The sequence below is a fragment of the Rhamphochromis longiceps genome, linkage group LG22, assembly GCF_057381845.1.
Source record: "Rhamphochromis longiceps isolate RC_006_pf linkage group LG22, R_longiceps_female_GT1.1, whole genome shotgun sequence".
Lineage (NCBI taxonomy): Eukaryota > Metazoa > Chordata > Actinopteri > Cichliformes > Cichlidae > Rhamphochromis > Rhamphochromis longiceps.
Genome location: NC_140577.1, coordinates 12,836,935 through 12,858,142, shown reverse-complemented (window position 1 = coordinate 12,858,142; position 21,208 = coordinate 12,836,935). Strand labels below are relative to the sequence as shown.

The 21,208-nt window shown below is 40.8% G+C and overlaps 2 protein-coding genes across 4 annotated transcripts; both read left to right on the top strand.

Annotated features, from left to right (window-relative positions):
• The first annotated feature begins 512 nt into the window (after positions 1 to 512).
• Positions 513 to 10,494, top strand: setdb1a (SET domain bifurcated histone lysine methyltransferase 1a). Its single transcript, XM_085397113.1, has 10 exons — positions 513 to 577; positions 2,191 to 2,267; positions 2,396 to 2,564; positions 7,482 to 7,585; positions 7,671 to 8,285; positions 8,558 to 8,719; positions 9,505 to 9,700; positions 9,785 to 9,858; positions 10,082 to 10,272; positions 10,368 to 10,494. Exons 3-10 carry the CDS (start codon positions 2,401 to 2,403, stop codon positions 10,452 to 10,454), a joined length of 1,593 nt encoding a protein of 530 aa, XP_085253239.1. The 5' UTR covers positions 513 to 577; positions 2,191 to 2,267; positions 2,396 to 2,400; the 3' UTR covers positions 10,455 to 10,494.
• clk2a (CDC-like kinase 2a) lies at positions 10,369 to 21,167 on the top strand. Of its 3 annotated transcripts, none has more exons than XM_085397112.1 (13): positions 10,369 to 10,494; positions 12,745 to 12,944; positions 13,071 to 13,344; positions 14,405 to 14,495; positions 15,364 to 15,430; positions 16,705 to 16,821; positions 16,970 to 17,136; positions 17,600 to 17,694; positions 18,020 to 18,149; positions 19,122 to 19,204; positions 19,517 to 19,596; positions 19,707 to 19,797; positions 19,971 to 21,167. In XM_085397112.1, exons 1-13 carry the CDS (start codon positions 10,492 to 10,494, stop codon positions 20,157 to 20,159), a joined length of 1,587 nt encoding a protein of 528 aa, XP_085253238.1. In that variant the 5' UTR covers positions 10,369 to 10,491; the 3' UTR covers positions 20,160 to 21,167. The 3 variants fall into 3 exon arrangements, with proteins under 3 accessions (XP_085253238.1, XP_085253236.1, XP_085253237.1); XM_085397110.1 differs by having other exon boundaries at positions 13,065 to 13,344; XM_085397111.1 differs by lacking the exon at positions 10,369 to 10,494 and adding an exon at positions 11,275 to 11,456 and having other exon boundaries at positions 13,065 to 13,344.
• The last annotated feature ends 41 nt before the right edge of the window (positions 21,168 to 21,208 follow it).

Here is a 21,208-nt window from a genome sequence, read left to right as displayed (position 1 = left end):
GGTCTCTGCCTTGTTCATGGCAGAGATTAAAAGAGAATGACCAGCTGATAGGAAAAGCAACCTCAACTCCTTTAACGTTACAATCAAAGTATGCAGAACAGCATCTCTGGATGCACAGATGAGCAGCACGCCAGGTACCAATCCTGTCAGCTAAGAACAGGAAACTGAGGTCCCATGGATCACAGCAGTTGGAAAACGTTGCATGGTCTTACCGATCCTAATTTCTGATGCAACATTTTGGATGGCAAATGTTGTGTAATCATATGTTTATCAATCCATCCTGCCTTGTGTCAACAGTTCAGACTGGTGGTGGAGTGATGGTGTGGGGGATATTTTCTTGGCACACCTCAGGCTCTTTGGAACCAACTAAACATCCAGTCATCTGGAAGACTAATAAAAATAAAGTAAAACTAATAAGAAAATGCAAAACTATAATAACTCTGCGTTCCATACATAGCAATCGGTTTAAAAAGAAGTAGAAGATTGTCGGTCGTATTTCCGGACGCAGGGGGCGGCAGTGAGTCTCACAGGTCTACCCAGCAACATGAAGAGAAGAAGACCATAGAACAAAGCTAAGGTATGGCTTGCTTCTTATTTGACATTTTAAATTAAAATTAATCAAATTAATTAATCTAGCTGAAATTAAAAGAATGGTTATCAGGTTGGATACACTTTGTGCGATAAAGAGGCGCAGAGTCAGGATGAAACGGTCTCCACGGCTAACTGATTGAAGTCCATGCTAGCTTCGACCAATAAGTCTCAAGACAAAATCAGATGCTGGTGTTTTGGTTTTTATTTATTTAGTTAGTTATTTTTAGTAAAGCCCTTAACACCTTATCCTGGCTGGACGTCTTTTTTTTTTAAATATACGACCTTGAGCTTGAGAAGTGTTTCTGATTTACTTTTAATCCCCCCTATTTGAGCCCGCACACCTAGATGCAGAGGAACCAGATGTTCGCCAGGTTTCAGAATACTTTATCGATCCCTGGGGGAAATTATTTTTTGTTACAGTGCTCCATTATAAACAAACATTAACAAGACAGACAATACGCTAACTAAGAATAGTACAAATATATATATATATATATACACCAATATGTATGTATATATATATATATATATATATCCCCTCTGGCCAACACCAGTAGGCAGTAGGTGAAGTGTCTTGCCCAAGGACACAATGACCGAGACTGTCCAAGCCGCGGCTCGAACCGGCAACCTTCCGATTACAAGACGAACTGCCAACTCTTGAGCCACGACCTTCTTCATAGCAACATTATAAATGTTATATGGTGGTAACACAGTATGAAGACATGGTTACATGTAATAGATGGTTGGTTTGAATAATTTATCAAATGTGAATTTTACATTTCCAAGAATCTGAGAAAATACCTCAGGTTTTATGAGGGAGCATTCCCTGTAGTAAATGCTCCCTTTAGGGCCAGTAAAGCAGATTATTTGCCTCCATCTCACTCTATCCTTTCCATCCTATTCTCTCACACCAGCCATCTTCATTTCCTCCTTCATGACATCCATGCACCTCCTCTGTGGTCTTCCTCCTTCCCTCCCGCTTGGCATCTGTTGTCCATTATAGCCAGTATCCTTCCTCTGCACCATCTCTAACCACACCTATTCAGCTGTCTCCAAACTGTTTAACCCAAGCTATCCCTCTGATATAATCATTTCTAATCCTTTTCCTTTTGGTCACCCCAGTGAAAATCTGAGCATCTTCAACTTTGACATCTCCAGCTCAGCCTACTGTCTTTTTGACAGTGCCACTGTCTCTAAACCTTGTATCTCCAGTCTCACTACCATGTTGTGAACCTTTGGTTTTACTCTTGCTGCTATCATTCTGTCACGAATCACCACCAGGACTCTTCTTCACCTCTCTGTTGCTTTTCTGACTATTTAAACTCATCCCTCTTCACTATATCTGGTTCCTGCATCGTCATTTTTACACCCGTCTCCCTGTCATGCAAACAATTGTTCTGTCTTTCTTCTACTGAATGCAATTCCTTTTCTGTCCAGTGCACCTCCACCTCGTTCACCTGCTCCCTATTCTCACTAGAATGCACCATGTTGTCCAGAAACATTCTAGCTCAATAAATTAGTGATTCATTTCAGCGGTAAGTTAGCTAAACCACAGCACAATGTAACCATTTTCTATTAATATGTGCTTTATTTATGCAGGTAAACACTCAAAGGCTCTTGACCTTCCTCTAAGAGATGTGATGTCAATCTTTTCTAGTGTGTTAGGAGCCCCAAGTGTAAGTCTTTGAGATGTTTGGACTTTGCATTGTTCATTTCTTTTCTGCATCATGAGAAAATCTATGCTTTTTTGGAATAACATTAGTAATAATTAATCTCTGATATGTGAAACCTTTGTGTGTTGCAGTAACTATGGATGGAGATGAGACTGAGATGAGCAGAGAGGAGTGCTGGATAATAGACAAGGCTAAGGAGACCCAACGGGTCTCTCCGGATTTGCTGGAGAAATGCAATCAGCTGCAGTCTCTGCTGAAAAGGAGAGAGGAACAGGCCGCGTGCCTCCTGAGACTTTGCGAGTGAGTGTTGTCATTGTAAACGAATATGAAAGCATTAAGTGTGGCAATCTTTAAAAAAAAACAAACATGCTTTTAACATGCTTAACTACTCACACAAAAAACTGGTTTTGGGGTTCATTCTCTTGTTGGTTCATTGTTGGAATAAAATGTAATAAAAACGAGCAACAGTCAAGAATTGTTATATATGGAGTGTGGAGATGAGAAAAATATTGTACTGCTTCTATTCATAACTATCATCATTATCATTGCATTAATCAGCATTTCATTAATACATTTATTGAAGCGGTTGGCCTTACATTAAAACTTGTATTGCAGGTGTGATCATAATTACATATTAACCTTTTATTGCATGTGCAACTGTAATCATTTTTATACACACATTGCAGGATTGTGCTTATATAGAGTGATGCTCGGTCTATTTAAAGGTCTTAAGCTTCGCGTGGCGCGAATGTCCAGGCGATCCATGGTGTAAGTGACCTAGAGCAACAGAAGGTTTAAGCATGCACGCTTGCAAACATACATGATAGTATTCATTCTAGGCTAAAGGCCTGGGACACATTTTGCTTCTAACTGCATTTGAGTTCGCCTAGTAACAGATGACAGAAGAAGAGTCAAGAAAAGTGTCAATCTTCAGGGACCACCTGGAGGGTGAAACAGATTGCCATATATGGAAGAATGTGATAGAAAGTTTCACACTGTTAGACCTCTGCCTTACCACAACATACTTCAAATACATCGAAGGCTTCTACAGACAAAAACATGGCTGTGCCATGGGCTCCCCCGTGTCACCTATCGTAGCCAACCTTTACATGGAGGAAGTGGAAAGGAAGGCTCTTGGCTCTTTCAAAGGAAGAGTACCCAGCCACTGGTACAGATATGTGGACGACACCTGGGTCAAAATCAAGACACAAGAAGTGGAATCCTTCACTGCGCACATTAACGCTGTGGATAAAAACATCAAGTTCACCAGGGAAGACACAAAGGATAACTGTTTGCCTTTCTTGGACTGCGCCGTGCACATTGAAGAGAATGGCAACCTCAACATCGAAGTTTACCGGAAGCCAACACACACGGACCAGTACCTCCTCTTTGACTCCCATCACCCTCTGGAACACAAACTTGGAGTAATTAGGACCCTACACCACCGGGCAGAACATGTTCCCTCTAAGCCTGAAGGAAAAAAGAAGGAACACACGCATGTAAAGGAAGCACTCAAAACGTGCGGTTATCCTAAATGTGCGTTCTTAAAGTCAGCAAACAGGCACAGAAAAGAAGATCAGACACCAGCGAGGGAGGATAAGAAGGACAGACGCAACAACATTGTCATCCCCTATGTAGCCGGTGTATCAGAAAAACTTAGGAGAGTTTTCTCCAAGCATGGCATTTCAGACCCAGTAACACACTCAGACAGAAACTGGTTCACCCGAAAGACAAAACTCCAAAACACAGACTTAACAATGTGGTGTATGCTGTACGGTGCAGCGAGGAATGCTCAGACCTCTACATTGGAGAGACCAAACAGCCACTTCACAAGCGCATGGCACAACATAGCAGAGCCACCTCCACAGGACAAGACTCAGCAGTCCATCTGCATCTTAAGGACAAAGGTCACTCTTTCGAGGATGCCAATGTTCACATTTTGGACAGAGAGGACAGATGGTTTGAAAGAGGAGTGAAAGAAGCCATCTATAGGGAGTGCAGAATTATTAGGCAAGTTGTATTTTTGAGGAATAATTTTATTATTGAACAACAACCATGTTCTCAATGAACCCAAGAAACTCATTAATATCAAAGCTGAATGTTTTTGGAAGTAGTTTTTAGTTTGTTTTTAGTTTTAGCTATTTTAGGGGGATATCTGTGTGTGCAGGTGACTATTACTGTGCATAATTATTAGGCAACTTAACAAAAAACAAATATATACCCATTTCAATTATTTATTTTTACCAGTGAAACCAATATCACATCTCCACATTCACAAATATACATTTCTGACATTCAAAAACAAAACAAAAACAAATCAGCGACCAATGTAGCCACCTTTCTTTGCAAGGACACTCAAAAGCCTGCCATCCATGGATTGTGTCAGTGTTTTGATCTGTTCACCATCAACATTGCGTGCAGCAGCAACCACAGCCTCCCAGACACTGTTCAGAGAGGTGTACTGTTTTCCCTCCTTGTAAATCTCACATTTGATGATGGACCACAGGTTCTCAATGGGGTTCAGATCAGGTGAACAAGGAGGCCATGTCATTAGTTTTTCTTCTTTTATACCTTTTCTTGCCAGCCACGCTGTGGAGTACTTGGACGCGTGTGATGGAGCATTGTCCTGCATGAAAATCATGTTTTTCTTGAAGGATGCAGACTTCTTCCTGTACCACTGCTTGAAGAAGGTGTCTTCCAGAAACTGGCAGTAGGACTGGGAGTTGAGCTTGACTCCATCCTCAACCCGAAAAGGCCCCACAAGCTCATCTTTGCTGATACCAGCCCAAACCAGTACTCCACCTCCACCTTGCTGGCGTCTGAGTCGGACTGGAGCTCTCTGCCCTTTACCAATCCAGCCACGGGCCCATCCATCTGGCCCATCAAGACTCACTCTCATTTCATCAGTCCATAAAACCTTAGAAAAACCAGTCTTGAGATATTTCTTGGCCCAGTCTTGACGTTTCAGCTTGTGTGTCTTGTTCAGTGGTGGTCGTCTTTCAGCCTTTCTTACCTTGGCCATGTCTCTGAGTATTGCACGCCTTGTGCTTTTGGGCACTCCAGTGATGTTGCAGCTCTGAAATATGGCCAAACTGGTGGCAAGTGGCATCTTGGCAGCTGCACGCTTGACTTTTCTCAGTTCATGGGCAGTTATTTTGCGCCTTGGTTTTTCCACACGCTTCTTGCGACCCTGTTGACTATTTTGAATGAAACGCTTGATTGTTCGATGATCACGCTTCAGAAGCTTTGCAATTTTGAGACTGCTGCATCCCTCTGCAAGATATCTCACTATTTTTGACTTTTCTGAGCCTGTCAAGTCCTTCTTTTGACCCATTTTGCCAAAGGAAAGGACGTTGCCTAATAATTATGCACACCTGATATAGGGTGTTGATGTCATTAGACCACACCCCTTCTCATTACAGAGATGCACATCACCTAATATGCTTAATTGGTAGTAGGCTTTCAAGCCTATACAGCTTGGAGTAAGACAACATGCATGAAGAGGATGATGTGGACAAAATACTCATTTGCCTAATAATTCTGCACTCCCTGTATGTCCACTGTGAGCGACCATCTTTGAACAGAGGCGGTGGTTTACGACACCAACTCTCTGCCATCTATAATCCAGTTTTGAGTTCCCTCCCCAGACGCCTTAACGCCCACTCACATCCTGGGCCATCTGACCTCAGGAATTCGCATGATAAGGTGGGGCCAGGTTTCACAATGAGCTCACCCGAAACCCTGACTGATTGGGACCCACACCCAGTTTCACACCTTGGCTCAGGCGATTAGAGGATCATCAGGGGGTCCTTTTGTCCCTCTGCGGGGGGATACTCCAACTAGGTTTAAATCTGGGACTCTCCACCATTTGACCTTAGAACTGAAGAAGCTTCTCGGATGAGAGGTGAAACGTCTCCAAGCAACTTAAAGAAGTCCAGACGCTTTTCTTTGCAAGCTCCTTTGACCGTGATAGAAAGAGGAACTTCTCTGTCTGTTTTAGCTTTCTAAATGAATATCTACTGTAATTGACATATATCATAATTTATTAATAATTTATTCTTGCAAGGAAGCAAAAGCATAAAAATTTCATGCAAGTGCTTGAATAGGGTAGTCCCTGCTGAGCTTTTAATGACATTTAGTTAATCCCACCTACTTTGCCTTAAAACTGTCCCAAAATAACACGTCCTTCTACAGGCTTCTAACAATGTGTGTTGTAGATAACCTTTTTTCTTTTTTTTGCAACCTGGGCACTAAGTGTACTGAGTGTATCCTTTACTTTTTATACAACGCACACTAACTAGAACATTGCATAACATATTAAGATATAAGATAAAAAATTTAAGATAAAAAAAAGTTGTTTTGGCTTTCTTTAAAAGACACGATTTTGTTCTAAATGTGATGATTCTTTATGTATTTATGATGGCATGGATGCCATCCATCCATCCATTTTCCTATCCGAGGCAGCAGCCTAAGCAGAAAAGCCCAGACCTCCCTCTCCCCGGCCACCTCCTCCAGCTTGTATGGGGGAACACCAAGGCATTCCCAGGCCAGCCAAGAGATATCATCTCTCCAGCGTGCCTGGGTCTGCCCTGGGGCTTCTTCCCGGTGGGACATGCCGGAACACCTCACCAAGGAGGCATCCTTGTCAGATGCCCGAACCACCTCAGCTGGCTGCTTTTGATGTGGAGGAGTAGTGGCTCTACTCTGAGCCCCTCCCAGATGGCCAACTCCTCACCCTATCTCTAAGGGAGAGGTCAGCCACCCTTCGGAGAAAGCTAATTTCTGCTGCTTGTATCCGCGATCTCGATCTTTCAGTCACTGCACTAGTGAACAAAACCCAGAGATACTTAAGCACCTCCACTCGGGGAAGTTACTTGTCTCTGACCTGGAGTGGCAACTCAACCGTTTTTCTGGCTGAGGACCGTGGTCCCCCTTTTCTCCAGACTCTGCTTCCTCTACGAAAGATGTGTCAGTGGGATTAATAAGTATTCCTTCCACCGCACGACAATATTCTTAGTCAAAGTCAGCAGTGCTCCACCTGCACTATACACAGTGCAGGTAGAGCACGACTTTCCCCTCCTGAGTCGCCTGATGATTTGCCAGAATCTCTTCCGAGGCATGAATGTGCTATGTTAAATATCAGAGCCTGTACACTGGTTACTTTCTCTGTGTTTTCTATCTTCTCTTCATTCATTTCTCTTTGTTTTTGTCATTCAGGTCTGTGGCTGCATGTGAGGATACTGTCAAGAAACTTTACTCATTGTTGGAATGGGAGTACAGCGACACAGATTTGGACGATGACAATAACCAAGCAAGCTGTGGTAAAGCAAAATTGAATTAAAAAATGTGCACTTGGTAGGTTTGTTTGAAAGCTACAATTTAACCTGTGATTTTTACTGTTTTTAGGACAAGCATCACCACTGTCATGCGAGTCTGCTCCCTCAGAAACTCAAGTCCACAGACCTCTGGCTTCTGATGGCTCGGCTTCTTTTTCATCTAAGCCAAAAGACAGCGAAAAACAAGAAAGAGTTCTGAGAAAAAAACACCCTCTCGCTTTGAAGAGCCCAGTAGTGGTCCTGACCAGAATGACTGGATCTCAAATGACCAGCTCTCTATCTCCTCCATCACCTCAGAATCACTGGAGTGAAGATGAGTCTTTAGGCACTGATGGGTCTGACATGCAGTGGGAACCCAGCGGAGACTCGAGTGATACCGACTTTTCTATTTCAAGTACACGTTCAAACAAGAGGAAAAAAATGGCCAAAAAGAATGGAAAACACACTAAGAATGACACAACACATCAGGAGAGAAGAAACTCCATCAGAAGCGGAGCAAAGACATCGACTCTGACAACAAACGCAGAAAGCAGCGCCAAAAGCAGCCCAGTGAAAACACTGACGCAGCAAGCGGGTACAGTTCCTGATGCAAAAGGCAAAACGGCAAAGTCATCACAAGCCGACACAAACACAAGTGCTGAGAGCAAGGCAACGAAAACATCGCCAACACCAGCAAGCGCTTTAGGTAATGACCACAAAATATACATTATGGAAAAACATAAAAAACTCCATGTACGCCCTTTTTTTTTTTTGCCCAGATCTTAGGTTTATGTGGGGATTTGTGTGTTTTTAAGCTGATTTAAAGCTGTATTATATTGTTGAAGAGTAGAAAATATTGGCAAATTTAAAGATCTTGCTTTGTACACTGAGGAACAGATCACTACCAGATTTCCAAACACAGAAATCATAAGATCTATCCAATCGTCAAATGACATTTTGCTCCTTTTACGCCGACAGGAGTAACTCCTGTAACCACTGTATCAGCTGCTTCTCAGTCCTCATCCACAAAGACCCCTGCTGCGGTGCCACAAAAAGAGATCAGTGTGAACATGAAGGTCCTGGCCAGAAAGAGGCCTTTGAGCTGGCATCCAGGGACAATTGTTGAAATAATAACAAAGGGTAAGAATAATAAAGAAAAGGCTCTATTGGTAAGCACAAAGCAGATTGTAAAGTTTCACATTTGTCTTTAGCTTGACAGCTACTCGTCGATTAAAGACGTCTTGTTTTGTGTAGTTGGGAATGTTGGTTGACATTTAATCAGTGTAATCTGTGAAATGGCTTTGAGGTAGTGAGTACGTTAAGCAATGAATTGCATTTATTTGGAGACATTCTGTAGCTCTGTTGACACTGATTGTCATCAGGATGTCACGGCAAGCAGAGCTCGACACACTGTTGCTCTGATGGCTAAGATAACAAAAATGTTAAACTTCAAAGTAAACAAAAGAAATTATGTGATGCTAAAGGAAGGTATGTTTCTTACATATCCGTGTCCCATAGTTGAGGCTAGACTAGCAACGTTTAGATTTTTTTTTCTACTCTTTTTTTTTTTCTTCTATATTTTGTTGAGTGGTCGTGGTTGTGCTTGTTGTTATTACACACACCATGCGATATGACATATGAGTGACATTACCACAGTTTAAAGTTTGTTGGTGTTTGGGCCTCACCAACTGAATTCCTCTGGCAGCACATTTTGACACAGATTGTGATGCTGTAACTTAACAGCTGGCGCTTAAGCGCTTTTGATTACGCTCTCAAAGAAAATAGATACATTTGATATGAGAAAAAACCCCATTTAATTTAACAAATGCACCTGTATTTGACATTTCTTCTTTCAAGAAAAGCAGTACGTAGAAGCAAATGTGGTATAATCTGAAGTGTTTCCAATGTTTCTTTAATCATTTCAGAAGACGGCAGGGTGAAATACAAGGTCAACTTTAAGGAGAAGGGGAGGAGCCTAGTGTCTGGTCACCACATTGCCTTTGAACACATGCCAAAGGTGAATGAGTTGCTTGTCGGTGCGCGTGTGGTGGTCCGGAGCAAAGACGACCAGTTCGTGCCTGGTTTCATGGCAGAGGTCCCCTCCAGAAAAAACCGCATGAGGTTAGTGTGTTTTACTCTGGTGATAAATTCAGATTGTGAAGGTGGGAAAAAAGTGTAAAATTGCTTTTAATTTTTATATTCCAGGTTCCTGATTTTTACTGATGATCACACTCCAGTGTATGCTAGCTTACGTGCAATGCACATGGTTTGCAAACCGCGTAAGTTCAGGTTATTTATGGTTGTCTGTCTCTGTGTTAGTCCTGTGACAGACTAGCGATCTGTCCAGGTGTACCCCGCCTGTCGTCTTATGACAGCTGGTGTTGTCAAGTCCATAATATCTAATTTTATAAAATCCAGAATCCTAATTCTTCTATACTTGCTGTCCACAGCAGCTGCTATTATAATACTGCTACTAAGAAGATTTTCCATTTTCTATGACAGTGGAGAACCCTTTGGATGATATCCTAGATGAAAAGCACAAGCTTTTCATGCAGAATTATTTAAAGAAGTGGCCTTATCCACCCATGACGCAGTACCATGTCGGACAGACGGTAAACGTGGAACGTAACGGATTCCTGCAGAGGTGTAAAGTACTGGAGATCGACTGCAGTTTGATGGAAGTTGTTTTTCTGGTCTGTTCCATCTTAAGTTGTTCCTGTTTTTTTTAAATCCTGTTATATTTATTTCAATTGTGTGACTTACTGTAGTGTGTTCATTTCATGTTTAGGATGATGATCATAAGGAGTGGATCTACCGAGGCTCCAGTTGCTTGGAACAAATGATTAGTGTGAATGAGAATTTAAATAAGACTTAAAAGGAGGACGGGCGGAAGAGTAACACTACCTCAGTCAATGGTAAACTACTTTCGTATGTGGAGAAAAATTATGTTATCCTGGTTATCCCTGCTGGCTTACTAGTCTCTCTGTTTCCCTGTTTTGTGTGGTTTAGAGCCATCACCATCATCAAACTGATGGACTATGAGGATGCTTTAAGTTTGTCCTACTGTGCTTTTCTCTTACTCCTGGGGATAATGCCTTCAGATTATGCAGATGGTACTGATGCAAATGTATTCATTTTATAACAGATTTTGTACAGCTGAACGAAAATAAAAATTTCTAAGTAGGTTCAAACTTATTATGTGTTAATCTGAAAAAGTGAAAAAGAGGGCATCTTTTATATGTGTGTGGCTGCAAAGTCTGCAGCTCATTTTCAAGTTGTTTTTACCAAAGAAATAAATCAAAATGTTTGTAATAAAACTACAAGGAATTAAAATCAAAATGTGTGACTTAACATGTAAAAGCTTATAAAAGCAAGAATGCCGCCATCTGCCTCCATTATATCCACTATCCTTCATCTACACGTCTAAACCATCTCAGCCTTTCCTCCTAAATCTGTTCACTGCCCTTTCTCCATAGTAATTTGTATACCACCACAGGTATGTCATTTTAAAAGGTTTAAAACAGTAAGTCAAATATTTGGACATGGAGAAAACAAAAGTTAAAAGGTAGCTGATAAAAAAATCAGCTGTCCATAATTTAATAAGGACTTGTAACGGTTGTAGGTTGGGGTGGTAATTCCTCACTAGTTCCTTGTGGATGTCTACCTTCGAACGGAGTAGCCACATTTGAGCACAGGAGGGCGGTACGAGCGCCGAATTGAACCAGAACTAGCTGTACTAAGCAGACAGAAAAAAGAAACTGGCTAGGTGATAGCAAAAGAGCTTTGAACATCGAGCTGGCGAGAAGGTAGAGGAGAAAAGTGGAACGCCACCACGGATTTTTTGTGGGATAAACGTACAGGGCTCGCTGCTAAAACGGTAAACACCGTGTTTATTTAAATAAGCTACATAGCGATTCTGCAGTTAGCGCGGCTGCTAGCGTAAGTAGCAAGTTAGCTTGACGAACGTAGCTAAGTTAAGATGGCGGTCAAATTATTTACATTAGCTAGTTGCTAGCAGTGCATGCTAATAGATACTACGTCGCTTGTTGATTAGTTACTTCTCTCCTGGCTTTGAAATGTTGGTGCTGTTAGTAAATGGGCTGGAGTGTTAAAGATGCTTAATTTTACTAATCCATGCAGAGATTAACGACCTTAACGGTAATTTAGCCTTACGTTTAACGAGTGTTGCATCGTCTTGGAATGTGTGTAAACAGCATAGGCAACGCTTAATGAGTAGCCACGACCAATTTATTAACTTGGCATTTACTTGTGCTTTCACTCTGCGTTGGATAAAGCTCAACTGAACTCATTTGCTCTAATAATTACTTCTGACTACAGTGCTAATGGCTTTGCAATGGTTTGATGCACCGCTGTGTGGTTTGGGGGTTGTCAAGTTTATTATGGTCATGCAACAGGGTTATTATAGCTATATCATCTCATTTGAACGCTGTTCTTCTTATTTTCAGTATTTTCAGACCCGTTGCAATAGTTTTGCGCATAGTTTTAGGTCCTTTGGAAAATTTTGTTGCCTTTTTAGGCATGAAGGAAAGTTGAACTGTTGTTCTGAGGGTGGCCTCCTATATAACCACGTTTACAGAAATGTCTAGTTCTAGGTTAAGGGTAGTTTAATTAAACAGTAAAAATAATATTTACACTTGTCATGCAGTTGAACGTATGATGCTAAAAGTGCCTGTTTCCAAGTTGACAATAAAGTTTGTTATGAAATTGTCTTTTTACTTTCAATTTAAATTCTTAAAACATAACGACAGTTAAATCAGGGAACCCAGAAGACTCGCGAGACTTCTGGATTGTGCGGAGTTCAAATTACTTAAGGTTTAATACGTTTTTATTGGCGAAAGGTCAAAAAATAAAAAGTAAAGGGAGTATTGTTCAGTAAGGTAACACCGATTTTTGCTTTGTGAACCCATATGTGGAAAAGCTGTGCTGATATACACAGTCCTGATTTGAGCCTTTGGGGAATAACTCTGAACTTTACGGTATTGTGGGGGGGTCTGTAATTACACACGAGAAACGTGCAGGTATTTAGTCCCTCAAATCCCATGAGTTTGGCAGTGATCAGCTGCTCCAATAATTTGAATGTAAGGAGTGACTTTCCTTAAACATATTTTGGTACTCTGTGCTAATTAGTTTCCTTTTTACACCAGATGCCTCACACAAGACGATACTCGTCCTCGGAAAGAGACAGTCGAGCCAGCTACCAGGATCGTTACAGAGACCGAGACAGAGGGCGAAGACATCGACACAGAAGAACGCCGACTTACTCCTCCAGCAGTGACAGAGAAAGAGACCGAGACAGGAGGGGACGTGGACACAGACAGGAAGGAAGCTATGTACGGTCACGGAGGTGCGTTATGGTCAAATTAGCTTGGGCTTTTACTCTTTCATGTTATATTTAACCCTCTTTCACTTTATTATTGGTTGCCAGTCCTAAGGTTTCAGGATATTTCTCTGCTCACTTATTCAGTCGCAGCTATGACAATCGGTCAGTGGAACAACGACCGTTTGACAGAAGATACTGCGAGGGATACAGACGGTTTGATCAGAGCAGAGAACGCGACAGAGACAGGGAGCCACATGGAGCAGCCGAAAGTTACTATCCACGTGACTTCTCGCCGAACATGTACGACTACAGACGCGGCCGTGAGAGGGAGCGTGAACAAGAAGAGTCGTACCGGAGGAAAGGCAGCAGGCGTAAGCACAAACGAAGGCGGCGTAGAACCAGGTCCTATAGCGCATCCTCCTCGGTGAGTACAGCCAGACCTGAGTTTGTGCTTTAAGTCTTCATCCTCTACCTCCACCTCCTGTTTCTTTCACTCAGCTCTCTCTGCCTCTGTCCTGTCCTAACCTTTTCTTTACAGCCCCTAGATTTGGTAAGTAGTAAAACCTTTATGATTTATTTTTGTTCTGTCACAGGGGTTTTATTATATTTGTGAATAGGTGGGTTTGGCTCTAATTGGCTCTTTTTTTTCAAAAATTCTTTCTCCTTTTTATGGTAGAGCATTTTCATTTTTATACAGACACTTTTTAGTACTTCAGCCACTATTTTGTCACCGATAATTGTTACTGTAATTTATTACTTTATTTTTTTTTATTCATAAGAGGGCAGAAAGCCTTGTGATTTTTGTTTTGGCTCTTGCAATTATTATTATTATTATTTTTTTTTTTAATGATGAAAAAAGTGAAAATGTTCTGCCAACCATAGTGCATTAGATTTTTATTAAAATTTATTGGCATTTAAAATGAGTTGGCTCTAGTTATTTCTTTTTGTGTGGGGTGTGGTTAATCACACCTGTTAAGTATTATTATGAACATAAATGAGGAAAAGGTTTGAATTTGATGTAGTATAACTGCTGGGATTATCTTTAAAGAAGTCCTGCTTGAATGTTTATGGCGTTGTTATTTTATCTTTCATCTTGTTGCAAAGTTTTGAAGTAGTTATATATATTATTGTTTTAATTGGTTGTTGCGTTGATGAATGGATGTGCCAGTTGCTTCCTTGTTTGTAAGCAGCTGTGGTTTAAAGGTAGGGGGGCGGGAGAGGAGCAGAGGACAACATGTGATCTTTGACTTGTTCCCTTGCACTATATCCCTATCGTTATATATTTCCTTCACGTGGTGTCATGCGTGAATCGCCCAATGACCATGAAACCCACCTACAACCACAACTACATCAACTACCACCCTCCTCCTCCCTCCTCATCCACCTGTGCCACCTGACGCCGTGGCTGCGGCTGCCCCTGAAACCCCCCCTGTCCCCTTCGGTCGTGTTGTGACCTGCTGATGGCCGTTTGGGTGTGAATACAGCGGAGCAACAGCCGGACGCGTGCACTGAGTGTGAGGGACGACGAGGAAGGGCACCTGATCTGTCGGAGTGGGGACGTCCTGCAAGAGAGATGTACTCACTGCCACTACTCTATCGTAACCCTTCTCCATATGAGTATTAAAGCATAGAGCATTTACATGACATGGGGAGTGCCTGATGATCATGATCATGATGATGATGATGCCGTGCTAGAATGCTCTTCGCTCTAGCTGAAATAGCAGGGTGGATTGCAAGAATGTTGAAGATTTTAGGAGGGACTTTAGATACAATCTGCTTTTTTTTTTTTTTTTTTTTTTTTTTTTCTAAGATTTTTAAGCTGTGGAGCATTTCCTTTATGTTTCACAGGTTATTTGACTTTCCTAAACTTAGAAATCCAATTTGCAGCTGTTTGTTTATGTTGCGCTTTAGCTTACAACTCAGTTACAGTTTTAAATCTGTAACTTAAGCTAGATGTTTTTCACTCGGATGGTTTCAGGGTCACATCACTTATTTAGCAAATTTCACTAAGGTTAGAACAACCAGTGCACATTTTAAGACTTTCTTTACATTAAACGCTTCATTTGAGAATGATTACAATACATATTATTTTTAATGTTTCAAGTTTATACAGCATTTGTATCGTTTTGGGCAAAGACAAAAGGATGCACTCTAATAGGTTCAATGACTGCAAATTGGTAATCAAAGGAAGGGAGTGCTTTATGTTTGCCCCCTTTGGTTTACATCATAACACCATTTAGTTACCATAGCCTTACGCGCAACGTTTTAAGCCTGCCAGACTCAGTAGGCAGCAATTCGGAAAGGGGATGGGCGCTAGCACTGATTCGCCTGTCTACACTTTTGCATTGTGTATTCCTGCACGAGTCCACATTTCTAATGCTTCTTTTTTTTTTCCCCCCGCTCTCCCTCTCTTGTTTTTTTTTCTCTTTGTACTGTGTTGCAGATGAGATTGTCAGCACTTTGGGGGAAGGCACCTTTGGCAGGGTGATGCGGTGCATTGACCATCGCAGGTGTGTGAGCTCTCAGTCTCTGGGTGTCTTAGTAGTTCATTAGGGAATTGTTGTTTCCTCAGCAACAAGAAACAAAAGCCTCTCTGTGCTTGTTTTGGGCTGTGATATTAGGATACATCAGAGGTGTTTAACCCATTTTTAGTACATGGGCAACATGCAGCCTGTATTGAGCAGGGTGGACCAGTACCGGTATTGCATAAAACCCTCTGTAGGAGAAAGAAACTACCTCTCTAAATGTCTTTTATTTATGGTTACAGCCACATGTATTTTGGGAAAAAAATAGCCTTTTCTATCCATTTTGCCTTGACCTTTGAAAAACTCATGCCAGGGTGAAGGTTTTTGAGAAGTTTGTTTCTACTTTTACATGTGAATAAGGAAAACTGATTTCCAGGCTGTGCACCTTTATTTTCTTTTTTTGATGTCTCACTGTGTTATTGTTTGTAGGCTTTTGATTGGCCAGAATTTCTTCAGAGATAGTGATGATGAACAGCCTGAAATTTCATAAGAAAAATAATTAGTCTTAAATTATCGCTATGTCTGTTGCTGTACCTGTGCAATACAATTTACGGACCACTGTGAATCAATGACAGCACAAAGGATTTACATAGTTTTTTTTTTATTAAGGTAAACAGTGTTTTATGTTTCAAGTAACTTGTTGAGATTGTTCATTATCGGTAATTTTAGAGTCACATTATCACACCAGACATGGCAGAAAGACATTTCTGATTTTAATTCTGGTTCTGTTCACCACATTGTGATGTATACTGAAAATCAGCTCAAGAGTATTTTAGTCCCCTGTGACTGTGGAGCCCCTCATGTGAACAGGGGCTATTTGTGCTTCTCTCCCTGCGGAAGATTTATTTTCTTGTGACAGAGCTAGAAATGTCCATCAGTTCATGTTCATGCCCAGGGCCTTAAGATCGTGATGTACCGTCATTATGGGTTAATGTCTTCCAACCAGCTGGAACTGCTGCAGTGACTTTTCATATATATATATATATATATATATATATATATATATATATATAAAATTTTTTTTTTTTTTTTTTTTTTTTTTTTTTTTTCCCCGTCCTATAAATAACTTGATAATTGGAGCCTTTGCTCTCATAGCCAGGCGGTTAACTACTCTGTCTTGAATCTATAAATAAACAAGTGCTAGTGTTTAGCATTCAGGGCTGCACACAGGGATTACATAAAAAAAAAAAAAAAAATTAAGGCATGTTGTGTGTTTCATCACGCTAGTGTTTGTATTCATAATCTCTTGTGTTTTACAGGGGAGGAGCCCACGTTGCTCTGAAAATTATCAAGAATGTGGAGAAATACAAGGAAGCAGCTCGCTTGGAGATCAATGTACTGGAGAAGATCAATGAAAAGGATCCGGATAACAAATTGTGAGTTCTGACTCAGTCATACGGCACTGTGGTTAAACCTGTATTGCTTAGTGTCTTGTGTTCACTCCGAGGTTTAAGCTGGTTTACGTGATTGAAGTGAATTTGTCAGCTCACTCCCTGAACCTCCCATGCTTTGTCTGTCTTGCAGTTTATGTGTACAGATGTATGACTGGTTTGACTACCACGGTCACATGTGCATCTCCTTTGAGCTGCTAGCTCTGAGCACCTTTGACTTTCTGAAGGAAAACAACTACCTGCCCTACTCAATTGGTCACGTCAGACACATGGCCTACCAAATCTGTCTTGCTGTGAAATGTAAGTTGTATCTTTATGGTCTGTGAAATTTACAGATAAATTGGATGGGAATTAGGAATACTGTGAAAAGGGAAGACATTGATTCTTATAACTTGAGCTGTAATTTAGCTTTTGACTTGATGATTATACTTGTTCAAATCATCTGGTGTTTGTGGTAGACATTTACCACAGGAGGGCATCATAGCAAAAAGGGTGTTGGCCCCACTGACTTATCAAGTTTTTCTTTAGTAAATAAAAGCTACATATCCTCACCAAGCCCTTTAACTTGTTTACTGTTGTTAATGTTCTCATTTTGGTTTTACTGAGATATTCTAGTAGTGCTTTTCTGATGCTTTTCTATTAGTATTATGATTAGTATTATATGTTGTAATAAATGGTGAGTAGACAGTTTGTATAAAGTGATGCAAGGTAACTGACAATTTTGAATAACTTAATCAGTGAAGGTTGCTTTTTACCTCCGTAGTTCTCCACGACAATAAGCTGACACATACAGACCTCAAGCCTGAGAACATCCTGTTTGTCAACTCAGACTTCACCATGTCCTACAACGTAGAGAAGGTAAGAGTCAAGGAAAACAGTTTAAAAAAACAAAACAAAAACCCAACAATCATATTTGTTTATAGGCAGGTTGGTTCCAAAACTCAAGGGCTACTTTTTGTTCATTTTACATATGAAGAAAAAAAAAGTTTTTTATGAAAATGTATCACCTTTCTTGTAGGTGGAGGAAAGTTTTCCTGTTACTTATTGCTGGCAGTTATGATGAATAGATATGAAAACACGTGTTGCTATATTTTAAGGGGAAAAAAAGCTAAGCTTCTCTACTGCAGATTTACTCCTGAGAGAAAGATGGGCATTTCTGAAAAACATGCGTGTCATCTTCCAGAAACGAGAGGAGCGGACTGTTAAGAGCACGGCAGTACGCGTGGTGGACTTTGGCAGTGCCACATTTGACCACGAGCACCACAGCACCATTGTGTCCACGCGGCATTACCGTGCCCCTGAGGTCATATTAGGTGAGAACTGCTATAGATGTGCAGTAGATGGTTTTGTGATTATATCCACAAATCTTTGGCCCAGTCACATGAGCAGCTGTGGCTTTTTCAGTTGACACAATATGCTTTGCCTGGAAGACCAAAAGTTTGCTTTGAAGTTATTTTAAAAAGCAAACAAACAAAAAAAAGAGAAACGGGTTCAAACAGGCACAGGCTGATTGCTCTGTTAGGAAAAGCAAATGGGATTTATGATATGTGATATTCAAGTATGTGAAATATTCACTTTTACACAAGTGTATCATCAGTGGTACAATAAGTATCTACTGAAAGCAGTTTATGCTGAGATAAATTGGGGCTGGTTGATGTAAGGAGTGCAAAATGACTCGCATCAAAAACAAATTGGATCATTTGAATGTTTTTTGTGTGACTTCAGCAAGCATGCGAATCCTTTCCAGTGTGCATGTTGCTTTAAACTCAATAATGTACTGATAAGTAATTGATGATAAAAGATCAACTGACTGTAACATAATGTTGTTCAAAAACACGTTCCCGGGCATTATAAGTGGGAGATAGAAACAGAGATTGTGCTGATATATAATTTCTGGTCTGTTAATGACCAAATGACCAAAAACACACTTTGGTGACGGTGCAATCGAAAAAATTTTGGAGGAAAAGAAACCCTTTAAACAGGAAGAAATCTCTGGCAGAACCAGGCTTGATACTCAATATTCACAGTTACCTGGTCCAGCCCCAAGTTATATGCTTTGTCAAAAAGGAAAGTTTTAAGCCTAAACTTAGAAGTAGAGAGTGTGTGTGTCTGTCTTTCCTGTTAAATTCATTCCCAGTCATCACTGCAAACACTGAGTGAATCTGGCCAGAAATGGATGTAAATTAAAACGTGGCTGGTTGTGGGAAGCTTACAATCACAAGGTGGTAATCCTGTCCTCTTGTAATCCTGTGGTGGTTTAGTGTACTTATACTTTTGTGTTTCAGAGCTGGGCTGGAGTCATCCCTGCGATGTGTGGAGCATTGGCTGTATCCTGTTTGAGTACTACTTGGGCTTCACTTTGTTTCAGGTACACGGCAGCACACAGTTTGTTTCAGCAGAATACGCCTTTTATTTACTTTTTGTAAACTGATTTATTTGCTGAAATCTCAACTATTAGTTAAAGCTCTAATGTAAATGGGTCCTTGTAAATGCAAGTGTACAATTATTCAGTGCTGGTAAGAATGAACCCTTGCCACTGGTGAGCTCTCTAAAACCGAAGACACCATATGCAACAGCAGAACCTGAAGTAGTTAAATTCTGATTATCTACTGAATCACTCTCTTCCTTTCTGTGTGAGTCTTTTCCCCTCTCATTCTTGCTTATCTTATATTTTTTGCAGACTCATGACAACAGGGAACATTTGGCTATGATGGAAAGAATCCTGGGACCAGTGCCCTCCAGGATGATTCGTAAAACTCGGTAAGAGAACATAAAAACACAAGTAAAGGAAAAAATGTGAAAAAATTAAAAATGTGCCTGATGCAAACATATTTTTAAAGCAACATTTTAAACTAATCTTACTCTCTCAGGAAGCAGAAATACTTCTATCGTGGTCGTCTTGATTGGGATGAGAGCTCCTCAGCGGGAAAATATGTTAGAGAAAACTGCAAACCATTACGGGTAAGTGGAGTGAGTGAGAAGGGCATGAATTTGATGATTAGTGGGGATGAAAAGTTCCCTGTATGATGCAACAGATGTTTCTTGTATTTCATGTTGGAGTTTTTTTTTTAATTTTTTTATTGCCACTAATTTCCACTTTTTTTCTTTTTCTTTTTTTTTTCCCCTTCTTTCAGCGATATCTGCTGTCCGAGGCGGAAGAGCACCACCAGCTGTTTGACCTCATCGAAAGCATGTTGGAGTATGAGCCCTCCAAGAGGCTTGCACTGGCTGACTCTCTAAAACACCCTTTCTTTGAGAACTTAGGGATCAGTGAGGCTGCAGGCACCAAGAGCTGGGAGGGCAACCGGGACATCAGCCGGTGACCCACAACCCTCCAAAGACTGAATGATGAAGTGGGAACTGTTGAATAAATTGGGGCCTCATCTGTCATTAAAGCATGGACACCTTAACTTCTCGCTCCTCTGGCGTCAATCTCTGTAGCCACAAGAGGCATGTTTTTGCAGCAGAGACTGAAAATAAGCCACAGAAGATGTGGGGGAAAGAGTGAAGTCTTTTCTAGTTCTCACCTCGGCAGAGGCAAAAAAAAAATCTTTAAATGGAAGATTGTTTGTATCCAAAGTAGCCCACTATGCAGCTCCTGTCTTCCTTTAGACTTCTGAAACACCTTCCACCCTTCTTTCTGTTTACCTGTTATTTTAACCAGCATGTAAAGAAAATAAGGAAATGCTACCAGAGTCTGTCATCAAAAAAAGAATCAGCTTTGGAGATGAAAAAGTCTTCCGATTCTGAGGTGAAAGGAAAGGATAAAAAAAGGAGACATGGAGAAGAGATTCTGTTATACAAACATCTGATCATTCAAATTGGAAAGTATTGCAAACATCTGTGGCAGAGGCAAGTGTCTCAACTTCTTGTTGAATCTGCCATAAATTAGTGGGTTTATTACTATTCACCAGTAATGTAAGAAGATAATAATGACGGGACACTCCCCCTACATGGGTCTTTGCTGCCTCTCTTATATGATAAATATGTTGTCATGCAATGATTTCTGGGTGTGAGAGTGTGTGTCTGTTGGATGGAGTGGGCGACGCGTTTATGTTTTGCTCAGTGGTTTACGTAAGCATTAGTTGTGGGAACATTCCCACTCATTCAAACTCCAATAACTGCCTTTTCCATGTTTGACATTTTTAGACCTGACGTCTCTCTATCGAGGTTAAGCACACAGCCCCTGTTGATGGTATTTATTATGAGTTCTTCTAGGTCATAGTCCCCACCGCCAACCTGTACATGACTTGTTTTTTTTGTATGAAATTAAAGCGTATAAAACTGTATATATGTATTATTGTGTAGAATTAAAGTCCTCCTTGCCAAAGGCTTCTGGTTTCCGCTGTGTCCGTTTGGGCCTGTGATAAAA